The sequence below is a fragment of the Diadema setosum genome, chromosome 5 (assembly GCF_964275005.1).
Source record: "Diadema setosum chromosome 5, eeDiaSeto1, whole genome shotgun sequence".
Classification (NCBI taxonomy): domain Eukaryota; kingdom Metazoa; phylum Echinodermata; class Echinoidea; order Diadematoida; family Diadematidae; genus Diadema; species Diadema setosum.
This window is the reverse complement of record NC_092689.1, coordinates 7082799-7099713: the sequence shown is the minus strand read 5'-3', so window position 1 is coordinate 7099713 and position 16915 is coordinate 7082799. Positions and strand designations below refer to the sequence as shown.

Genomic DNA, 16915 nt, shown 5'->3' with positions numbered 1-16915 from the left:
GGAGGAGACTGTGACGACATAGTCGTCAAATATTCCCTCACCCGCTTGAAGCCTAATCACGGCCGTAGTGGTGCCAACGTGAATGACAGAGGCATTGGAAGGTGTCAGTGGTGCTGATTGAAAGAAAATGTAATAAGAACTTTGAATATAAGCATTCTATATTCTAATTTTCCATTCTGAATACCAGAATATAAGAAGGGGGAATTTCGCTAAGATATGAATCTGGTACAACTTGTTAATATTCATGTACATGTGTGGTAAGCTTTTCAGGAAAAGTTTAGGGGAAGGAAAAAAAAAAGAAACTTACCTTTGACGTAGTCAGATATGGCAACTGTCGTCTCAGTGTCATCGTTAGCAAGAGCAACTAGCGTGAAACTGTAGATGGCACCAGGTATTGTGTTGTTTAGCTGCACAGAGGTAGACACGGTGGATAGTGCCATGGGCACGGTGTCTCGGTTGGTGGTGGTGTAGATGACTTCATAGGACACAGCATCAGCCTGTTCCTCCCACGTTACTACCACTGCAGACCCATCGTCTTCAAATTCCAGGATCTCGTCAGCTACAGTTTAGGAATCAAAATTTAAAGTAAATAACAGCTATTAAAACACACAATTTCTATGACATAATGAACAGTCTACACATCAAATTGAGGTCAACTTTGACACACAATTGCAACCACTGCATCAAATGGACATGGACATCTAATGTGATTTCAGTGCATTTGTTTTGAACCCCCACAAAACATGGACAATCGTGATGAATTCTCGGCCCTAGTGACTGATTTCTGTAGAGTATGCTTCTTCCAAATCTTGATGCTCTATAAATTTTTGCAACAAAGCACTGACATCACATACTGGCCTGTTTGGTAGTCATTTTTTAATCTTTTATTTCTTTACTTCATTTTATTTCTGCATTCCTTTTTTTTTCAAGAATATAAAACAAGTCAACTGAAGAAAGTTATTGAGTAATATTTGAACCACTATCAATTTAGAAAAAAATTAATATTTCCTCTGAATATAAAATTTTTGAATATTAGAATATAGGAAAACATTGAATATCTCCACTGAATATTGAACATTCTAAAATTGAAAATGTGAAAATACTCAATATTTCTGACTTGCGCTCTAGTCACTTCTGACTCACCGGTCCTGAAGGCTTCCTCTGATGGCAAGCTGCGCTGATCACCGGCCACCGCATAGATCTGAATGTTGTACAAGGTGTCGGGCTGTAGTCCGCCGACCTCGAGCATGCGCTCCTCAGTGGGGGCCACAGTCCCGACGCGACGCTGGGATGCGGTGGACTCGCTCGCCACCAGGAAGATCTCGTAACGATCAAAAGTGTTGGCGGCAGCATCCCAGCTGAAAGTTAGCCTGGTCTGGGTGAAGGTTTCCAGGGAAATGGCTCCGGGAGCGCTCGGCACTGGTGGTATTAATGAAAAAAATTTCTGATTAAAATCTATGTATGTCGGTCGACGCATGATTTGCTCTTTGAGCATCTGACACCAATGGAGAGATACCTGAAGATATCTTTCTTTCTTTCTTTCTATGAGTGGATCTTGCAACACAAACCTGACTTTGTTCATTTCCTTTGAAAGTTCTTGTGCATGTGATGGATCATGAGAACAACAACAATGACAAAAGAACAAAAACCCAATGAGAAGCAAAATACAAAACAGTAATAATAACAACCATCAACAACAACAAAAGCAACACTTGTTTGTTCTGTTCTGTATTATGCAAGAACTCACATGTCGTAAAGTTTAGAGAATCAAGTCGGTTGGACACTGAACCAACGGTCCCTGACAGCTGAAGTATGTAGGATGTTGTTGGGGCCAGGCCTGTGAGTGTTCCAGTCAGTGAGGTGATAGGAAGGGAAAGGGATTGCACCGAGACGCCGTTCAACTGTGCTGACAGCATGTAGTCCTCTGCAGCATCGTTGGCGCCCCAGGCAGCCGTGACCGCATCGGTTCCCACGCTGACGAGGTTCAGCCTTCCGGGCTCAGGGCAGGCTGTGCGCACGGGATGTGAGATAGTGACAAGTGAGAGTATCTTTTAATTCAATTGTAAAAGTCAGATAAAATTTTATTGCATGAACTGAAGAAGGAGAGACCTATTTGGTTACATGTATATTCACCAAAATGTATGTGATCTCAAAAAGTAGAAGACCAGGGGTGGTATTCTGAAAATCTTCCAAAGTTTCTTCCTACGTTTAGGAAAACACTTACACTGTACTATTCTGAAAATCTTTCTAATAGGAAGATTTTCAGAATACCACTTCGGAAAAAATCACGACTTAGGAAGAAATTTCTTCCTAGAAAGGATTTTAGAATACTGTCCCAGAGGGTAACATGATAAGTCCATCACCCTCAGTTACGTGGTCAGGTGAACTGGAGGTGTGATAGGTGTGCATAATGCCAACAGCTGCTAATCAAATTCAGGTCCCCACTGAATATTCACAGATATAAATCTCAGACCCATTATCACTCCCCCATTGATTCTATGACATACATTTATGAGACTTCTGCATCAGAGGTCGTCTATATTTACATAAACGATTACATGTATTTACATCATATTTTTGTAGAGGAATCACTTTCAACAAGCCCACTGTTGTATTTCTCATGATTTTGCCACTGTCATATTTGATACTATGTACTTTTTTTTTTTTTTTGTAATGCAAACTTTGTCAACCTGATGGTGATTTACATTGAACTGAACTGAACTGAAGTGTGCATATGAATGCCAAACGATGAAATAATACACTAACTTGTGAATCTGTACTCAGTGCGGGGCTGACTTCTCGCATTGCCTGCGATTGCAGTCACCGAGACTTGGTATTCTGTGTCAGGCTGCAGACCCTCCAGGACAAACAGGCCGTCATCACATCGGCTGATGTCAAAGGGCGAGGGTGTGGTCATGGACTCCGGGCTGTAGCTGACCTGCAGCCGGTCATAGAGTTGGCCGCCAAGGGAAGTGTCCACCTCCCACTCCATGGAATATGGACCCGTCCTCCTCAGGCGGAGGAAACGCGGTTCTTCGGGTACTGGGTGGTAGACAAGAACGGTCATGACAGTTGGTACACATTGGAGGCTGTACTCTGGAATTAAGTTCCCTGGCTGCTTTCTACCCTCAGACAACATTTTAGTTAGAATCTGTAACAGTCACAGCCAGCTATAAGCCAAAAGAACATTTGGCCCAAAGCGAAATCTACCTTTGAAACTCAACCCTCACATCCTATCGTTCCCACATGAAGATGGATAACACATTTGTTTCTGCAGAAACACCTAGGATTAAAAAAAAGTGTAAAATTCTGATTTTCCTCAAAACAAAGACCCTCAAACAAACCATGCAAAAAACAAACAAACAAACAAACGAATAAAGATAAAATCATGTGTGCTCTGGTACATTTGTGGTAAACTACGGTATAATAACTATGACGATTTTCTGATGCAAAGTATGCATTACCAAGAAAGCATTACAGATGAAGGGACATGAATGGTACATGAACACACAGTGCCATCAGTCAAACAACCAGCATTGATAAATGTTGTCTGAAAAGTACTGTTTTATCTCTACAAGCACAGCGTAGACTCTACTTGGCTACTGGATCTACAAAAGTGGAAGTGGCCAAAAAAAAAATATATATATAGATAAATAACATTTCAAAAAGAGTGTGAATCTTCGAATGCTGTGTTATCCTCATAGACAAAGTGCTTAGTTGAACCGAGTCTAAGATAAAAAAAAAAACTCTCACTTGTGGTGAACGTCAGCTCTCCTGTTATAACAGCTGTGTCGTTAAACTCCACTTCCAGTGTATATTCCCTGCCTGGTTCGAGTTCGGTGAGGTTCAGGCGATTGTCGGATGCTTGGCGTGCACACATGGGGCAACCAAAGTCAAAGTCCGAAATAGACCGAGAAAAGCCGACGACAGCCTCATTTGTGCCAATACTGACAAGGTACAAATCGTCTCCTGGACCAGAATCTATGAAATGGGTTGAATTAGAGGACAACCCTGTTGTAACCGTACATCATCACCATTATGACACCACATCATCATTACACAGAATGGCGCTTATTTGTCATTACACTGTAATATATTTAGTACCTGTGCACAAGTGCTCTGGGTAATCATCACTGTAAAATGAATTACTTAGAAGCAGTTGCTCTATGGTAATGCTTTACCAGGGAAAGGGAAACGATACAGTGTACATACCCACCACTGTACTGTATTTCATTTCACTTGAAGAAAAAAAAAAATGTTTCAGAGCAATGATCTTGCCTCAAATCTTCAGTTGCTTTCAATAAATGGTGTCATTGGTGGTTGTGATCTTTATTCTTTCCTATTTCATACATCCACCAAGCAGACAGCATAATGTCACTTGCAATTGCAACTTAATTAAGATTTAGTCTCACTGGAGAATACCTTCTAGCATAACAATTACCTGCATATAAGCGTTGAATTTTACACTTGTAGTATCCATCCTGTGCAATAACCTGGTCCCTCCTACAAAGGCAAATTCACACAGTCCATTTCTCTCTGTTTATACTAAAGACATACACGTAGCTCGCAGCAACAGACCATGCCTTTAATATGAACAGGAACAAATGGACTTTGTGGGTTGGCCTTTTGACAGAGGGACCAGGCTATTGGACAGGAGGCCATGTTGAAGGTTATGAACTATAAATGGTAAGAGAAACCCTGAATTGCAGTTCATGCAGACTAGCTTGTTCATTTGTTCTCTCAGTGAAAAATCTCATCCATGTCAGTAAGACATTCAATGTTCATTTGTGGTAATACTCAAACTTGGAAAAAGTGCAACTTGTCATTGCTGTATTTATAAGTTAACATGCTCAGTCATGCAAGCCATTTGTTTACACAATTACGTACCGATGGAAAGAAGAAGAGTTCCCCTTTCCTCCCAACCAACATTGCACTCTCCATAGTTGAAATTATGAAATACTAGCGTCTGAAGTTGGATTATCCTTCCTTTTTTTTTTTGATACGCACTATACAAATGTATGTTCTCCCTTCTCTACCTACCTTCTCCCTTGACTGACCGACTTTGAATCATGTCACATTCAAAATTTATTTGATGACAGGTAAGTTGGGCTAACAATCAAGATGAGAGGACAAACAGCTAGGCAGACAGACACCCACTTAAATGGCAGACCCTGCAACATACTTTCTCCTTTACTCTTGGAATAGAAGCATAATGATTTTGTACATGCCATCACCTCCATCTCTCACCCCCCCCCCCCAATTTAAACGTCCCTATCAAAATAGAAAAGGATAGTTAAGACTGGTTTGCAGAGTATTTAGGTTTGACTGACAGAGAGACAAAGAAATTTTAGATACAAATGAAGACCGTTCACCACAAACCTGTTTCGATGTTAAAAGTCTTTGTATCGCTAGTCCGCATTAATCCCTCCAACCCCATGATGGTCGTCACTTCTGCCGTGTATGGCGTGTCTGGGGTCAGTCCCTCGAACGTGAAGCTGGTGATGTCCGCGCCAACTGTGGCAGGGAGGTCCTGGAGGTTGGGCCGTGGATCGATGTCCACAATGAAACCGCGGTACAGGCCCTCTGCGGGCAGGTCCCACACCAAGCGGAAGGAGGAGAGCATCTCATCCTGTGCCCGCAAGTTCATCGGAGGATTGGGCTCTGAAAACAAATTGTTGTATCATACCATTGCAGAACATTGGTTGAAGGCTATATCTGCCATTTATGTGCCATACTCACCTACCTACTGTATTGGCTTTGTGTAAACATAAAAAAAAATGCATAAAAAGTTTGACCTTCTGATCTATTTTTCCATCTATCTACATATTCTTCTATCTGTCTATCTATCTATTCATCTATTTCCCTATCTATTATTCTGCCTATCCATCTATCAATCTTTCCCTATCTATCCTTCTACCTGTCCATCTATCTATCAACCTACTAGTATTTATTATCTATTTATCCCTTTTCCTATCTACATTCTTTTTGTCTGTCTCCTTGATTGACTATGCATTTTTAAGAACATGGTAACGTGAAATTAGCCCCTAATTTGGTACTGGCCCACTGGGGGCCCCACATCTGGATCTGCAATAAACAAACTTGAATGTACCCTCATGAGTGTATTCACACAATGCATTTCTGGTTTTAAAGAAGAAGATTAAAAGATTTTCTGATTTGGGGACACTGAAGTTTCCTGGGGGCCCATACAGGGGGGAATGGTGCCCACTAGTACAAATACATAATATTAGTCTATCACCCTTGCGATAATACCTGAAAGACTGGTTGAAAGTTCATTTTGTCACAATCAGTTGCAAATTACCTTTGCTTGATGAGACTTTCGCCTACTGGATACAGATCCTTCTACAGATCCAGAAGGCAAAAGTCTCATCAAGCAAAGGTAATTTGTAACTGATTGCGACCACATGAACTTTCAACCAGTTGATATTCCAATCAGATGAATCTTTTCAGCGAATACCTGAAAGATTTAGTGACAAATTTGACGATGTCTTTCAGAAACATGATAAAAATGTGAACATCTGCCTCCATTTTGGTCTTGTCAACAAAATTTGAATATGAATACAGAATAAGCAGATACAGTGTAATACATGATCCTTTTGCTATGCTTTAGCAATAGTTACATGTTGGCCATGGAATATGAACACATGCAATAACTAACCTGTGGGAGATATGACTTTTAACCCTCTGAAGATGGACTGATTTTGCCACAACACATATTTCCCCGAAACACTTGCCCGAGTATAATCAAGACTTGTCATCAATGGGTTAAAGACCAGAATGAAATGTCTTACTCCACAAGAGGCTTCTTTTTTTTGTTGAAAAGGTCAAAAATTTTCCCCATACCTGTACGTAATGTCACCACTTCTAGTGGTGCTGGGTAAGTCACAAGAGGCCGGAGGTAGAGGGAGAAGGTGTATAGCTCTCCCGCGACGAGATCGGAGATGGTGTATGCGTAGGTGGAATCAGCCTCCTGAGGGATCATCGCTGTGTTGCTGCCCCACTCAAGGAGGTAGTCCGTGAAGTCGGCTGGGTCGGCCTGCTCGTTCCACAGGAGGGTGATGGAGTCGGGGCGTACCGACAGATCCGTCAAAACTCGCTCCGCTGCACAGAGGAAAGGTAATGAGTCGGGCCTTTGATTAACCAGTTTACAAATTGGGCTGGTCAGACGACAGTTTCATGGATTTTAGCACAACATTCTTGAGATGCATGACGCAAATCTCTCGTTTGAAGAGGCTACACCCCCGTAAATAATGCCAGTGTATATCTTGGCAATCAATGACTTAAAAACCAAAGATATAAAACACCTGTTTCTTGACCCTGGCCTAATCTAAGCATCAGTCATCGCCACTGCGCCACAGGGGGGGGGGGGGGGGGGCACCGCGAGAGGAGGAGATTGTTTTGGTTTTGGGCTATGTAGCTCCATGGTGCGTGTGTGTGTGTGTGTACGTGTGTGTGTGTGTGAGTGTAGACATTCAGCGTATGCAGACAGAGCATGCCTGTACTGCAGCCCACCTCCCCAACTCATCCACAGCTTGTACTTTATCCCCAACAGTGAGCAGCACCGGCAAACTGGCAATGCTCTCCTTCTTATTCCTGTATTTTCGTTATTTACGGGTCAATGTTTTTCGTTCGAAATGTAAAATGGATGACCATACAATTTCTCAATAGAATATAAAATTGAAAACTTTAGAAAGGATAGAGAAAATTGAGTTCACTTTGAATGGTGTGCCACAGGCAGATATCCTTATCATGCTCTTACGTAATACGACAGCTGCTGTGGTCATTAAACCCTGGCTTGGCCTCCAGGTTTGTCACGCCTGAGCAGAAAGTTAATTTGCAATGGACAAGTACTTCGACTCCCAACTCTCAAACGAAGAATCGTTAGGGGGGTATAGCACCCCAGTTAGCTTCTTTAAAGTGGGGTCTTGCCTCAAACGAGGGATTGACGGCATGGGTTGCACACTTCTGAAGAAATGTTGAACATGAGTGACAAGATGGCAGAGTCATTTCTTCACAAGCTATATGCCCCTGAAGAAATGTTGAACAAGAGTGTCAAGATGGCAGAGTTGATATTTCTCAGAGTCTCCAAAACTCTACCACAGTTAGTTTCAATTATTCATTGAGAAAACCTCAGGTTTGTTCTTCGTTTGTGGAGATGAATCCGAACAATGCTAATACAAGTCATAAGCAGCAACAGATGAAGAAGAAAGTGAGGTAAATAACAATCAACATCATCTATGTAGCCAAAAGAGGAACTGTTAAGATATAATGGAAACAGGTCAGTGGTGTAATCAAGGTTTTGCATCTGCCCATAGACCCAAACATATCACACAATTCTGCAACCACAAATATTATGCACTTAAACCCACATTGATATACCACAAAGTAGTCCTTTTGCTGGCTATACACATCCCAAATGTGGACGGTGGAATGTTGGGCTGTAAATGTTTATAGGAATATGTGAAACCCTTTAAGCATTTGGTATTTTCAAGCAGACAAAAACTGGACTGCCATACCTCATTACACTCAAATATATGAAAGATTCCACCAACTCACCCGTCTCGGCAACAGCTCTAACAACATTGCTGTCTGGTGCATTCTCTGTACCCCCTTGCCGACCAATACTCTGCAGCTCAACAGTATACTCCGTCCTGGAGTCAAGCTGGTGGATGTCGTACTCCCCGTCGTTGAGCGTTGTGAAGGTGTCCCCATTTCCAGCACCCTCGGTCTCATAGTACGAGATCCTGACCATTTGGATGTTTGGCTGCGGAGTCCACCTGACTTGAATCAGGCGCGAGTTGACAGCAGTGACGGACACTGATCCCGGTGGAAGAGGCCCTGTATGAAAAAAGCAAGGCAGAGTCACAGTATACATGCAGTAGTGTGACATTCAGAAAATTGACCAATGGTATCACTTCGCTTCAACTTTCACTTCACCAAATTTATAATTCTATGCAAACCTTGGCTGCATCCTGTTGCCTGCTGGTCAGTCACACAATGATTCACAATGCAACCTACAAGGTCCTTCAGCATTTGTGATTGGTTATTGAAAGTTAACTTCCTTTGCTACTGCTGTTCCCCTACTGATTATTTATTACAATTGAAAACAGGTTCAGTAAATAACAACTTTAGTGTGCTGGTTAGTCACGACAATAGGTACTTCATACAGTATCTGACTGCAAATCATGCACCCTGTTCAATTCCAAATACATCAGTATATCTCATCTTTATGTCATATCTTGAGTCAAATTCATTCTTCATCTTGCCTCATGGCAGCTCACATCGCTTCCTCTCGTCAAATCTAAATCAATGCCCAGTCCAATTGAGCAATCCCATCGGGACTCATCCTGTCTCAACTCCTGTAAAAGTGGATATTTTGCGCAACTGATTTTTTGCACTTGGCCCGTTAAGAAGAGTTTTGCACGTTTATAATTGTGGAATCGAGACATCAACTACTGGAACATATGGCGAGCAAAAATATTTACATGCTTTATTTCCGCACTATTTTCTGCTTGCACGAAATGCGTGAAAATGTCAACATCGCAAAAATGTCAACATCGCAAAAATTTCAACACCACAAAAATTTCCACTTCTACAGTAGTCTCCCATGACACCTCTGTGACGGTGTCGTGGCTGAGTAGATACGAGCGCTTGTCTCTGAATCACATGAGCGTGATATGGGTTCGTGGGTTCAAGCTCATGCAAAGCCCGATACGTTCGCCCTTCAGCGAGGCACTTTATCCACATTGCTGCTCTCTATCTGAAAGTATACAGTAAATGGGTATCCGGTAGGATGAAAAAGTTTATGTTGGTTGATCAGTATGTCGGAGCCTGAAAAATGGCTGCAACTGGCTGGAATGCTCCCCAGGGAGCGGAGAGTGAGCACTGTCAGTGCTGGTTGGAAATAATACATCCAGTGACTGGGGTAATAATAGTCTGTAAAGCGCATTGAGATACTTAAAATTTAGTGTGAAATGCGCTATATAAAGACTAGATTTTATTACTATTATTATATCATAATTATTATTATTATTATTATTATTATCATCACTGTTGTTGTTGTTATCATTATTATTATTATTATTATTATTATTATTATTATTATTATCATCACTGTTGTTGTTATTATTATTATTATTATTATTATTATTATTATTATTATTATTATTATTATCATCATCATCATCTTCATCATCATCATCACCATTATTATCATAATTATTATTATCATCAAAATTATTATTATCATCATCACCATCATCATCATTATCATTATTATCATTATCAACATTTTTACTATCATTATTACTTCAGACGATCAGATATTCGGCTGCCACAAGTCTTCACACTGTACTTCACCTCAGATATCAGACTATCAGATATTCGGCTGCCACAAGTCTTCACACTGTACTTCACCTCAGCCGCAATCCATATCTCATCTCAATTCTTCAAATGAACATACACATGCACAAACCAAGTGCCACTTCACAATCGTAGTCTGGTAATACTCACGAGTGCGCACGGTCTCTAACTCAGTCAGAGTGCCGTTGATGGTGGTGTAGAGGAGGTAGAGCTGTCCTGGATCCAAACCTCCAAACTCCACCTCCCAGCTGCAGATGTCCGAGCCGTTGACCACGCAGCGGGGACTGTCCAGGAGCTGGCGGCAGTACTCAACGAGACAGAGACCGTGACCGGGCAATTCAAGTTTGGACCAGTGCAGAGTGAGGCTAGTTGCACCCGTAGCATAGACATACGGATCTTCTTCGTCTCTCGCTTCGTCTGATAAAGATAAAAATAGACATGGAGAAAGAGAGGGAGAGATGGCGAGAGATATAACAAAAGGAAGAGGGGTGGGAGTGACAGGCATTGAGAAGAGACAGGAAAGAGAAAGTGATAGAAATACAGAGAGAAAACATGAAGAAACGGGGAAAGATGAAGAAAGATATGAATATAATGATGTAAATGTATATACAATCATCATTTACTTCACACTCCATGAGATGAAGGCAACTACAACCTCACCATCAATCACAAACGTACGCATCTCACATTTCCGTGCAGATTACTAAAATATCACTGATCACTTTTGTAGATGCAGTTCACAAGTAATAGACTCACTGTCCAAAAGTATGACTTGCAATATGACGAGATACGATACGAAGAATGTCTTTTTCTCTTCCAACATTTATGCAAACGCATGCACGCAATCGAACAAATGAACAAGCTGTCTGTGATGCTACTTGTCTTTGGCCCACTGTAACCGATATCGGTAGGCCATGTGACGACTTCTTTAAATCGGATGATTTTACATCGCAACCTACCGGTCTCTGTTGAGGGTTGATCATCTGCTTCAGTTTCCTGCTCCTCGAAAGGGCCATCTGCCAAGAGGATGGAGGTGATCCTCAGAGTGTACTCGGTGTCGGGCTGCAGGCAGTCAAAGGTGTAGTTGGTGACGCTGGCCGGAGTCTGGACGGCTAACACCTCCTCGCCCCCAAGCTCAAGGACCACCCTGAGCTCGTTGAAGCTGGTGATGATGTCGGGAGGGTCCCACCCAGCGGCAAGCGAGATGGGGCCGGTAGCATTGAGCTGCACGTTGCTGACAGGTGCGGGTCCTACAGCGTCAATGTGAACAAACAAATCAACAAAATTAGTAACTTGGTTATAGACAATAGCTCCGATTAACCAGAACAGCTGTCGAAATGAGTGTACAAACAAACCCATTTTGATTACATGCTCAATCCACGCAAAATCATTTCAAAAAATACAAAACCAAGAAACACTCAGCTATATATCTTTTAAAAAATTATTTACAGATTTCTATAATACAGACAAAGATTTATGGTATCTCTTTATGTGGGGGGAGTGGTGGTAAGTGGTTCACTCTAAACCTACCTGGTATGCACATTGTCCTTAAATCTGCTTAAAAAAACCAAAAAAACATTGACTGATGTACAGCAATCAGACTTTAATTCAGTTGTCACGATGGAAGTGTACCATGTTCAAGTGGTACATATGTAGTTCTGAAAAACAAAAATGGGAGGGGGTGTGGTCTAGAGATAAAATATACATAATTATACAATCAATACAAGACAATCGAATCATTTACATGTATATAGCGCTCTTACACAGTCAATGACTGGTTTCACAGCATTTTACAACAAAATTAGGTCACAGATTGGCATTAAAAAGAAAAGGTATACAGTAAGATTCTAAGTATAACTTCATATTCTAATGAAGTTATACTGACCTGTTCTGACACTGCCTGTTGAGTTTAGTCCTATGGTGGTCCGGACCTGCACCTCAAACACAGTAGAAGATGGTAAACTTGTAAACAAGTAGGTTGACGGTGATTCCGCAGACACAACAGCCGTGACATTGCCAGGCTGGACGACCGCTGTGTAGTTGCCCGTGTAGTTTGTGATGGGCAGCCACCACGCTCGGAAGGACGAATGGGTCACATTCTGGAACTCTACCTTGCCCAGTTCCACTGACACTGAGGTGTGTGTGTGTGTGTGTGTGTGTGAGTGAGATAGTGAGAAAGAGAAGGAAGAATTCAAGGGCACAAAGAAGTGAAGAAGTGATTACATTTACAGACAATAGTCTCTGTCAACAAATAAAATGATAATTTGAGGATATTCATACCAATACTAAAACAGTTCACTGAAAGCTTTTCCTGAATTATTTGACAGAGAAACATTCTGCTCTGTTTTGTAGCAAAGAAACAGCTTCCAATTATCAAATTATGTCAGTACTATATAAATGAGGACTTCACAGAAAAAAGGCAGTCTATTTAATAGCAACTTAACTTTGTCAGTCTCTATCATTCCATACAAATTTCACATGTACAAAACGTAGTCTCTGCTGTACACATTTTGCTATTAAACCATAGAACTTGATGCAATCAATAGTTCAACAAAAAGTCTCATGTAAAACTCAATTGTTAGCATACAAAAAAAAAAACCCTGACATTGAACCCCTCTTAAAAATATGTTTATACTCATTAATTTATTTTATTTTTTTGTTCAGTTATGTTCTAGAGTGGACCACAAAACCCTCATATTTGAAACCTGTGTGCAACTCTGCATTTTCTTTCAAGTTAGTTCCATTTTCAATGAATGATCGAATAGAATTAAGCAGACAAGGCATGTCTAAAACATGAAATGCTTAGGTACAAAACATGCAGAGTACTGTTCCCACTACTACACTTAACCACTGTCCTACTTGCTGTGACAGCTGTCTTGCAAGTAATATGAACCTTTTCATTGAGTTCAGCTTTCATTTTATTTGGTCATGGTACTGGGCTGAGCCAGATGGCCGTTTTTCAGCCACTTTGTGAATTAAGAAGTCACACGCATAGAACACAATACAATTGCATAACTGAAATACACATAAAATATAATATTTTTATAATACATGCATAAGTCTTAATTTCTACATACATTTCATATATTAGGTTGTTACAAAAAAGAATAAGAAAAATAAGAAGAAAAACAACACAAACAAGACATGTACAACCAATGCAGCAACTGTTGCACAATGACGATGCAAAATGCTCTACGGATGATTGATAAATAAAAGCCTGCAAGCACTCACAAGTGGATGCATGGATTTCCTCTGCCGTGCTGAGCTCCATCCCGCTCCGCGTCCTGACCCGGATCCAGTAGCTCGTGGCCGGACTGAGATCGTCGATGACGGTGGTGTTGCCCGTGACGTCGTCTATGATCCCGGATCCTTCCCAGTCATCGTAGTCTGTCGTGTAGAGCACCTGGAAGGAGTCGTACTCGCCCCTCATGGGCGGGGAGAACATGATGCAGATGGAGAAGACAGTCGTGGCGTTCTCACAGATTGATAGGGTGGCGGGTGGGAGGGGAACTGGTGCCAGACGAAAAAGAAATAAATAAACGTGTTGATGTAAGGAGCATGACAAACATGCTCTGCTATAATAGTGACAATGAATGGCAAAAGGTAATGTGTGACCTTTTTACACTGAAAATGCAGCAAAGTCATCCAACAGCAAACACAAAGTTTTGCAAACTTTAAATAAACATGGCTAATGAAGAAAAATATGAATGTTAATAAATAAATATAGAGGGCTGATGCAAAGCACTTAGGTTACATGTGTAATACAAATCAATATCTCTTAATACCAAGATATCTGAATACTAACAATTTCAACTGTACCTGAATTTTAACTTTGCTGCAATAAAAATTTTGGTAAAACCACATTCATTATAAAGGGATTGTATTGTCTATGAATATGCCTCGCTTATAGACTATGAAAATAGCTCACAATAATGTACACCATAACATACCTGTTCTCTGTTTTGCGGGTTGTAACGTCCACACAAAGATGTTGTATAGCTGGCCGGGGACCAGCCCTGTGGCGAGGGCGCTCATATTACCTTCCAGCAACTCAATGCTGCCATCGTCTGGCACGAGAGAGATGTTAGCGTATGTGACGTTGGGCCAGGAGAAGGCAATAGTTGTGGTGTTGTAGTGGAACACCTGGACACTGCCTGTCACCGACACTGAGAGAGGATTGAGCCAGACACACACAGAGTTACGATACAGACCTACGCATGCACACGCTCACAGACAACACACACAGAAATACACTCTCACGCACAGTGTAATCTTAGCTAACATCTTAGCCGGCACACATTGCAAGCAGTTTTATATTGTTCATCGGTTGAAATGACAGTGTTATAAGCGATCTTTATCACTGAATGTTTCAGCAGTAATGGCATCAATTACACGTTTTACTCAATTACAATGCCAAAGATACAGGGTTCCTATAATCAGGGGTGTATAATGTCTCTTTGGTTTCTCCCAATTCTGTTTTTGTTCTTCCTGCTCAGCTTTACAATTGAACAATTTAGGACAATTAAAGTAATCACTACAATTATTGAGGAAAGCTATTGTGACCATGCATCACAAAACCAAAAAAAGGTCACATGCACTGATTTTGTGCGAGGACTCAAAATAGGTGTAATGGGTAAACATAGTCAGTCTTGAGTTTTTCATATTTTCTGAAAGATCACTTCTTTTTCTACATTATTCTGGAGTTTGGATCATAAAAAAACAACAACAAAAGACTGGGACTGACACTGCAAGACAATCATTTAGCAGGAATTGAATTTTTTGTTTGATGAATTAGTGTACAGGGTCCTCAATTTCAATGTTGCATTTCAATGATCACTCTTCAAATCATTTTTATTATTCTCCAAATTCTATCATTCTGTGTTCTACGTACACCCTACCGTGACATGAATTTTGAATTCTCAATGCTGTATTCATTATTACCATGCTAACACACTGAAATCCAATCACGAGTCTAAATGAAAACATGAGTCAAAACTAGAAAAGACCTCTGAGAGCGCAGACCTCTGCCAAGTAGTTACTTTCCACCAATGATCTTGCTATCCTAGAGGGATCAGTGATTTCCACTAACTGAAAAATCGCCCAATTTCCCAATATAGACGCCTCTGTTACGTCATAAACCCTTAGCTGCGTGGCGTGCCTCGCCCTTGCAGAAACTAGATCATGCACTTTAGTGCGCGCACAAAAACCTCAAAAATGCTCAGCTTGAACTCCAAAGTTCACATATCTTACCTGCCAAAATATCAAAAATCTTTTATAAAATTCATAAAAATTTAACCTCCTCCTCCTCCCTTGGCGAAGGTATGTAATGACAACATGATTGCTACACTTACAGGTAAACGTGGAGTGGTTGGTAGGGGAGCTGAAAGCCCTTGACATGCCCTCCCCGGACACAGTCTCCACATAGAAGATGTAGTCCGTTCCTGGGGACAGGTCCTCAACGTACGCCTGCGTCTCCTCCTCTGGATAGTATCCTACCATTGTCCGGCCGCCGTCTGTCCCATCCTCGCGCTCGTACGAGACACGGTACTGGTCGAAGACGGTATCGTTGCCGGGTGGGGTCCAGGCAATGACAAGACTTGAGATGTTGCGAGAGACGGTGCTGACGTTGAGGGGTGGAAGGGGCCCTGGATGATGAACAAGATAAGCAGGAGAATAAATAAGTCATGTTGTGAGAATGTCCCATAGTTTTGCTCTCAAAGGGCTTTGCGGTGCATCTACACACACAGACTTCAGGGTAAATCACTTTGCATTACCATTCTTTCTGTGGCATTTCACACGCACACACACAGACACACACATATTCTGACCTTCCAATGATACGTGCAGGGATAGTACACATGTATATGGGGGGGGGGGGGAATGCCCCAAAGCATCAATCTTAAGCGTAAAGCTGGAAATATGGGCGAAAAAGCAACAAACATATTGATATACATACATGTATACATGCACAAATATTAGTGAAGAACATCTGAACAGTTTTCCAATGAAGGAAGTAAGAAAGAGAACCAACGACAACAGAAATGTCAACTTGCACGAAATGCCAGGAAATACAACATGAGAGGGGAAAGGGTTGATCTAAGACAAATGAGAAATCTTCTCATTCCTAGAGGCAACAGAAAAAAATTATATGGTCAGCCAGACAGGATTAACCCATTCCTTCCGCAATTCTCTGAGTGCCTTTAATGCCCCCAAACGAGATTCTTTTTGCCCGTCGACAGAGAGGCAGACAGGTGTCTAATCCACCTGTGTGAAGGCAGTCAAGCGGTACATTGTATCCCCCTTTCCAAGGTCAACTAGATGTACATGTGCCAGTGAACAATGGAAATATCGATCGGGTGCGAGGTATGAATAGAGCGTGCGCTGATGAGCTCACAGAATCTTTTGTTCTACACAAAACCAGGTACCTGAATGAGGTGACTGGGGTCAGCGAACCCAGATATCTATTAAACTGATCTCAGCCTTCATCGCTATGTACATGTTCATACAAGTTTACAGCAGAACAAGCAAAAAACTA

At 41.4% G+C, this 16915-nt stretch overlaps 2 protein-coding genes across 2 annotated transcripts in view; both read right to left on the bottom strand.

Annotated features, from left to right (window-relative positions):
* Positions 1 to 156: 156 nt before the first annotated feature.
* Positions 157 to 14540, bottom strand: LOC140228460 (fibronectin-like). Its single transcript, XM_072308674.1, has 14 exons — positions 14331 to 14540; positions 13612 to 13890; positions 12266 to 12511; positions 11340 to 11630; positions 10531 to 10797; positions 8575 to 8856; positions 6862 to 7119; positions 5380 to 5661; positions 3754 to 3981; positions 2767 to 3042; positions 1748 to 2008; positions 1144 to 1419; positions 308 to 559; positions 157 to 176 (listed from the first exon to the last, which is right to left on the bottom strand). Exons 1-14 carry the CDS (start codon positions 14413 to 14415, stop codon positions 157 to 159), a joined length of 3303 nt encoding a protein of 1100 aa, XP_072164775.1. The 5' UTR covers positions 14416 to 14540.
* An 804-nt stretch (positions 14541 to 15344) lies between these two features.
* Positions 15345 to 16915, bottom strand: part of LOC140228459 (collagen alpha-1(XII) chain-like) — a 39495-nt gene continuing 37924 nt past the window's right edge. The window contains exons 32-33 of the mRNA XM_072308673.1: positions 15732 to 16025; positions 15345 to 15352 (exon numbers count right to left, since the gene is read on the bottom strand). Of these exons, the coding sequence (XP_072164774.1) occupies positions 15345 to 15352; positions 15732 to 16025 (302 nt within the window). The remainder of the gene's footprint in view (positions 15353 to 15731; positions 16026 to 16915) is intronic.

What these genes read in the sequence shown, in the direction of transcription:
- LOC140228460 (XM_072308674.1), bottom strand. Translation starts at nt 14,415, where the DNA reads ATGAGCGCCCTCGCCACAGGGCTGGTCCCCGGCCAGCTATACAACATC. An exon ending in GTTAGAGACCGTGCGCACTC is followed by an intron (nt 8,857 to 10,530) that starts GTGAGTATTACC and finishes TTTTTCATACAG; the next exon opens with GGCCTCTTCCACCGGGATCA. An exon ending in CACTGAGTACAGATTCACAA is followed by an intron (nt 2,009 to 2,766) that starts GTTAGTGTATTA and finishes CCGTGCGCACAG; the next exon opens with CCTGCCCTGAGCCCGGAAGG.